Source organism: Corvus brachyrhynchos, unplaced genomic scaffold, assembly GCF_000691975.1.
Source record: "Corvus brachyrhynchos isolate BGI_N302 unplaced genomic scaffold, ASM69197v1 scaffold94, whole genome shotgun sequence".
Classification (NCBI taxonomy): Eukaryota; Metazoa; Chordata; class Aves; order Passeriformes; family Corvidae; genus Corvus; species Corvus brachyrhynchos.
The window spans coordinates 10,779,677-10,786,823 of NW_008238330.1; the positions used below are offsets into that span (position 1 = coordinate 10,779,677).

General features: G+C 35.6%; 1 protein-coding gene across 1 annotated transcript in view; it reads left to right on the top strand.

Annotated features, from left to right (window-relative positions):
• The window catches only part of NPHP3 (nephronophthisis 3 (adolescent)), a gene marked incomplete at its 5' end in the record, with an annotated part of 24,583 nt that overhangs the window by 6,972 nt on the left and 10,464 nt on the right, over positions 1-7,147 (top strand). Inside the window, 8 exons of the mRNA XM_017734603.1 lie at positions 182-256; positions 769-948; positions 2,345-2,448; positions 3,136-3,250; positions 4,304-4,447; positions 4,982-5,079; positions 5,556-5,658; positions 6,316-6,398. Of these exons, the coding sequence (XP_017590092.1) occupies positions 182-256; positions 769-948; positions 2,345-2,448; positions 3,136-3,250; positions 4,304-4,447; positions 4,982-5,079; positions 5,556-5,658; positions 6,316-6,398 (902 nt within the window). The remainder of the gene's footprint in view (positions 1-181; positions 257-768; positions 949-2,344; positions 2,449-3,135; positions 3,251-4,303; positions 4,448-4,981; positions 5,080-5,555; positions 5,659-6,315; positions 6,399-7,147) is intronic.

A 7,147-nucleotide genomic window follows, 5' to 3' on the forward strand; every position in this document is an offset into this window, starting at 1 on the left:
CCCTTGAGAACAGCTGAAACTAGATGTGCACCTTTTAAAGTTCTTAGGCAAAGTGAATCTTACGTAAGGAAGGCAACAGAGTGGAATTTAAATGTGTTCCAAAATGTTTTTGTTGGAAGTCCTAAATACTGTTCTCAGTTGGATTTAGAGTTGCATCATGCATTGCCATTTACTTTTTCAGATGATTGACCATGTTGGTGGTGTGGAGGAAGGAGCGTATGAAATCTATAATTGTGTGGAAAAAATAATTAAACAGGTAAAGTACATGAGGCATTTTAGCTTTTTATGTCTACACTGATTTATGATCTTAAATTATGTCAGTGTGATTACTATGTGGTACTTAGACGTGATTCAAAATATCTCTTTGTTTTATCATTAATATCTGGCAAGCAAAGAAACGTGCAGGTGGAAAATAAAACCCCAAACTGAGCTCTGCTTTTATGGACAAAAGCACAGGTCCAGGGAAAAGGGTTCTATTTATGGGCCTAAATTAGCTTTTAATTTCTCTTTATCCGTATCATGGATATGTTCTCTCCTTTTTCTTGTGGTGAGTTGCTTCCTCTATGAGATACCTAAAATCAGTGTCTTGAGACCTGTGCATTCAGAGTTAACTTGGTTTCATCTAATTGCTTATTTATTTGTGTTCTCTGCTACCCTAAGAGGAAATGAGCATATTGGTGTTAGTAGAGCCACACTCATATTGAGACTAACAGCAAATGTACTTGCACTATAGTTGCAGTTTTCTCCATGTAATTTCTTTTTACTAAGGATATATTGGGATGTGAAATGACAGACCTAGAAGGCAAGGATTTGGGTAATAAGGAAGACTCCACTGCTCCTGAAGAAGAAGTTTTTGGTGATGTATTGTGGGATGCACATGATGAACAAGAACAGATGGAAGCTTTTCAGCAGGCCTCTAATTCAACATGTGAGCTGGGATTTGAGAAAGTAAGTACATTATAAAGGTATATGGATGAAGAGAAAGTAATCACTCACTTCCATCCCTTGTTTGGCAAGATGCACTTCTACAGAAGAAGCTGTGTCTGAGAGCATCCTGGAGGCTATCACTCCTTACACTGGAAGAAGCCATATGTCTGATATAGATGGCATATTTCTTTTCTGGGAGAGATGCCAGGTGATGTGTTGTTGAATGACATTGATGAAGAAGTAGTTCTTGTGCCTGCACTGGAGAAAAGCACTGTAAGTGTGCCAGAAGCAGAGCATCCTCTTAGACATTGGTCATCAATAGAAAACACTCTGAATATCTATCTTTTCTTCTTTTATTCTTTTATTTCTCTTTTATTTTTCCCCAAGGAAATCCAATCTTTTTCTTGACACCTGGAGTTAGGTCTTTAGGAGATGGTTAATGAAAAGATTTCATCTCATCATGCAGCTATAAAAGAAGAACAAAGGAAACTTGAAAGTGGAAAGCTGTTGAATAGCTCAATATTTACTCATTACTGGAAATAAATTTTTTAAAACATTTCAATTTGCAAGTATCAGGAACGATTATATGTTGGGAAGATAAAATGAATGTAGGAAGATAAACATCAAAGTCATCACAGAATGTGTTGCCATGATTTATTGGGGCAATGTAATGTAAGCATGCAGTTTCTGTTACTGTATTTAAATTCTTAGTACCCCTATTTTACTAGCACAATATATTTTTTTACTTCACCACTCATATCTTCGTAATGGTTTGGAGGATTGTGCCATCTTTACTACATTCTAGAGCAACAGAATAATAGCACATTAAGGAAAAAATACCAATATATGTCTTAATGCACCTCTTATTTTGGAGACAAAACATTTCTCCCAAAAAGATGAAGGGTGTTTTGTTTTGATTTATTTTGTCATCTGCTAGAACATTTTTGGACATTCATGTGGTGAAAGAAAGCCTTCTTTTGTATGCTTAGTGTCTCAAAATATTCATGGCAGATGCCAACTTTGAAGGCTTTTTTCTGACAACCATATCCAGTGCAGAGTAGTTTGGGAAAAGGAGGAGCGAGGAGGCCTGAACAAATATAGAACCCAGTTGCTTTACTATAGTAACACTATTTCAGTTTATTAGCACTGAAGGTTCCATTTTAAATAGAGTTTTGAAGAAAGTGTTAATTACTTTTACACTTTTTAAAAAAGAGATAATAAATTCTGGGGTTTAGGTGTGGTTTAGGTGTTTCATTGCAACATCTATATACACTTGTATTGTATTGCATTTCAGTAGTTACTCCTTCACCTTAATAAATCAGTACCTACATTTTGAATCTAAATGGTTTACAATACCACGCACTATATTTGATCCTTAAACAGTGGAATATTTATAATGATTGCTTCTTTTTTATAGTATTTTGAACGTCTAAATGACCTAGTAGCAGCACCAGCACCAATTCCACCGTTGCTTGTATCAGGAGGACCAGGCTCTGGGAAATCTCTCCTTCTGTCAAAATGGTAGTTTGGATTTTTTTTTTTTTTATGAATGAAATTTAAGAAAAAATTTCCATTACATTTCAAACATTGTGTCAGTCTAATAAGAAGTAAAATGGGGGCATTTAGAAAGCACTGAAGTTATTGAAGCATCCTGGAAAGATTTGTGGTATTGGAGTAGCTTATTTCATCTGGACTGCATTTAACATCTCCCTGACTCCAGCTGCAACACCTTACATATCTGTCTTTGCACAGCATTACAATGTTGTTTTGATAGCCCAATGATGTTGCCCTTCTCTGATACACAAGAAGGGTCCTTTGGAGTCTTTTTAACTGAAATAAAGAAAAAATTCTGATAATTTATCATAGAAATGTATTTTATGGTCACTTGTATGCTATGACAAAATTTTCTGTCATAAAAATAAATTGATGGTGTCATTGCCTCTTAAAAGCTTAGGGGCCTGTGACTATTCAGTGCCAGGAAGGGCACTTATTAATTGCTTTCAGTACTGGGGAGAGCAAAAATGGAATCTCACCTTAAAAGTTCAATTATAGCTCAGGAAATGTCTGTCCTGTTTTGTAAAATAAACATGGAACACGTGTAGCTAAGATATTCTGTCTCCTTTGGCAAAACTGATGCTTTTTGTTTGAGATCTATTTGCAAAAGTAGAGTCTGTTGAGTCTTTTTTTTTTCTTCTCTTCTTTCATTAGGATTCAGTTACAACAGAAGCATTCACCAAACACTCTAATTCTTTACCACTTTGTTGGGAGGCCCATGTCTACTAGTTCAGAATCTGCATTGATAATTAAGCGCCTTGCTCTAAAGGTAATGCTGTATTACATCCCCTGCATCGCATCTTTCTTTGGGAACTGCCAGCGTGTGTATGTCCAAAGATAGCATTTTCTACTAATTTTTCAGCATCAGTGGAAAGTAATACAAATGTAATAGAAAAACATTCAAGTTCAGATTGGGGAGGCAATCTGGGCAACCTGGTCTGGTTGAAGATGTCCCTGTTCATTGCAGGGAGTTGGACTAGGTGGCCTTTAAAGCTCCTTCCAATCCAAACTATTCTGTGAGTCTATGAAATGTAAGGTGTTATAGAATGAGGGGAATCTGATCCTATACACTTAATGTAGATCAATTAATTAGCACCTCTGGGATATCCATAGTAGATCAGCATTAGCAGTTACGTTTCCAGTGACCTATATTGATGACTTACAAAACCATATAAACTCCTTCCAAAATTCCCTGCCATCTGGCCAATGAGAGAGGCAGGTGGTACCTCTTCTGTCTATGTGCTTAGAAACCTGAGGCTGTATTGGCCACTTGGCACCATCTTGTTCCTAGACTAGGCTCTCTCTTATGTTAATTTATTTTTAATTGTGTGCTAAACATGTGGGGAATAAGCAGGGATAATTTTTGTGCCAGGGTCTGAACTTGCTTTTTCCATCACAGAGTGGCACTAAGGGCCTTTCAGTGCTAAAACCTGTAGAAAAATGTAATCAGATGTGCTATCCTTGCAATTTTCTCATCTATCTTAGATGTTTGCCTGTTTAACCTGTGCAACTTTAAGTCCTTTAAGTCTCCAAATTTCTTGTCCATTGTGTAAACTGAGGTTATCTCTCTAGAATTTACACATTGAGTTCAATATTCTTTGTTCTGCATATGCCAGCTTTCTGCATATACTAGAAGGAAAGAACTCTGTGTGAATTTGGCTAGAAAAATTGCCCCCAAATCACATGGGGTTTTTTTGGGGGGAGAGGGTGAGGTATGGGAGGGGAGCTGGTTTTTTTTCTTCTCTTGTATCTATAGGACTTCTTTAAACTATCCTAGCTGATTTTAAGGTAGAATTTCTTGTACATGTTTATAATTCTGCAGCTTATGCAACACTCTTGGTTAGTATCACCTCTGACTTTTGATCCAGCTAAACTTCTGGAAGAGTTTCCCCGTTGGCTGGAAAAACTTTCTGCACGCCATCAAGGCAGCATTATTATAATTATTGACTCTATTGACCAAATACAGGTATGCTTTCAAAATCTTTGCCATTTGTCAGTCTAAAGGCAATCTTGACTATTGTAATAGGTTCAGCCATAACTATGTAACATAAATATTAGTGTTTGCTTTGCTCTGAAGAGAATATATAGAAAATAGTTTTGTAAAAAGTGCAGGTGAGTTATTTTTGTAGATAAATTTTTCAGGGATTGTTTTTTTTTTTTTCTTCTATATTTTATCTTAACACCTTAATTTTTGAGCAGTCCAGGCACATTAGCTATCCAAAGATTCAAGGCTGTGAGCTGACTTAACGGGCATGTAAATAGCCTCGTTTTTATAAGGTGAACATTTCAAAAATAATATTCTATCTGCTTTATTTAGTGTACAGTTGTGCTGATACATATAAATGGGTCATTTAGGACCGTCTCGAGGACCAGATCTTGAAAGATTTTAAAGGACACTGGAGAACTGAGTTTCATTGAGTTGAACACTTAATGAAACATAGCAACTTCTGGCACTGTTTTGAACAACCTCTATATTAAGAAATGAAAATTTGTTTTTAAGCAAGCTGAGAAGCATATGAAGTGGTTGATAGATCCACTGCCAGTGAACGTGAGAGTGATTGTATCAGTGAATGTAGAAACGTGTCCACAGGCTTGGAGGTATGTTATATTTCTTTGATGTGTCAGAGTATCCTGGGTTAGAATTATTTTAAATTGCAGTTACTCATTGAAGAGCAGACAGATTTGTCAAGACGTGGCGATTTAATAGGATTAGATTTTGCAATCTTTGAGAAAAATGAAAGCTTCTCTATCGTAGCTGCAATGACAGATTTTAGCTGTTGGAAAACCAGATTTTTGTTTTACTGTGGTGGATCTATCTACATGACTGTATGAAAGACGATATTAAATGCAGTTAGATGCACATCAAGAACTTCAGTACCATGATGTAGATTCAGGATAAGGCTAAAAGTGGAAATTTCACTTCAGATGACTAGAATTTCATAGTAGCAGGGAACAGTTTCAATTACTGCTTTGATATAAATCTTTAAAAAGCCCTGGAACTCTGATATCTTTTTTTTTCCTTTTGTGTGCTATTTAATAAGGTTCGAATATGACTTTGTTCTCTCTTACCAAAGGTTATGGCCCACTCTTCATCTTGATCCACTGAATTCCAAAGATGTTAAATCTCTCATTAGTGCAGAATGTAACTCTGCAAATGTTAAATTGACTAAAGAACAGGTATGTCTGTTGCAGTTTTTCTAAAATACCTTACTCTAGTATAACTTTTAATGAAATCATGGAAAGAGGAAATAAGCCAAGCTGCCAAAAGAAAGAATTATATGTAGCTAACTAAATACAATTGCTCAAGATAGCATGAAGTTTTTTTAGTTCATAATTCATAATTCATATAATTCATAATAAAAAAATACTAGAGTATTTTTACCCCATGGCTCGTAGCACTGAAACACACATGGAACAACATAAATTTTTAACACAAAAACAGAGCAGTTGCACATACTGCTGTAAATGTGTTATTTAATTTTAGAATACCAAGAGATTTAATTATGTTTTCATTAATTATTATTGCATAATACTGTAAGAATGATTGGCAGAGTCGGAAAAACAGTGTTTTACCTTTGCCTTTGAGACTGATTCTGTAAGGTAATCCTCATGTTGAGATATAATGCTAGATCCTAACTGTTCATCTTAAATTCAAATGGGAATTTTCACTCATATGCTCCTATAGCTAAAAACATGTGCAGTATTTTGTGCACTGCTTACCATGTTATAGTCTTCAGATGTTATAGATAGAAGAATATCTAGAACTATTGTTTTCTTATCAAATTGTATGGTTAGTTTCATCTCAGTTCACAGATTTTATTTAAAATGTTGTAGGAGAAGAAGCTTGAGAGACATTGTCGTTCTGCCACAACTTGCAATGCTTTGTATGTCACTCTTTTGGGCAAAACCATTGCTTGGTAAGTTGAGGTGTTCTGGAAGTGACTATGCTCATCACTTAAAGATTAGAGGACTGTAAGTAGGTTAGCCTTTTGAAATACTTTCATTTAGCACAGAATGAATCTTGTTAAGAGAAAACAGTGGAGAAGTTCTCCATCTTCACTGACTGTGAACGCAACGGGAACAGAAATCAGCGAGTATACAGCGACCAGTTTGTACTAAATGAATCCAAATAGCCGTACTTATTTGTTTTCAGCTCTTCTATTTCTGTTTTATGTTATTCTTCTTTCTGGGTGTATCAGTTACTTCAGTGCTTTCTAAAGGTATTTGGAGAATGTTGGTATTGTGTTGTTAAACAGTTAAATTCAGATGTGTTGTATTCACTGATGTACCAGAGAGTTTGCCCCATCCCTTTTTAAGGCTACAAGGATGATCAACAACTGTTTAGTTCAACAACATCCTGCATATGGTCCTTAGCCTTATAATTCCCACTGTGGAGAAAATTAATCTTCCTTCTTGTGCAAGAGAATACGTAGTAAGTGCATTTGCTTATTATAAACCTAGATTTCATCTTGTAGAGAAAGGTGCATTTTTAGTTAAGAGACTCCCAGAAGATGATACACTAATTGGTAATTTACTCCGGGTGACTGATTTCATTATTTTTGTTCACATTTTATATTCTAGAAGACTTAATTGCTCCTGGAAACATGCTCTGTAAAATGCATTAAATGAAACAGCAGCATGTGGTTTTATCTTTTTCCATCCTGCT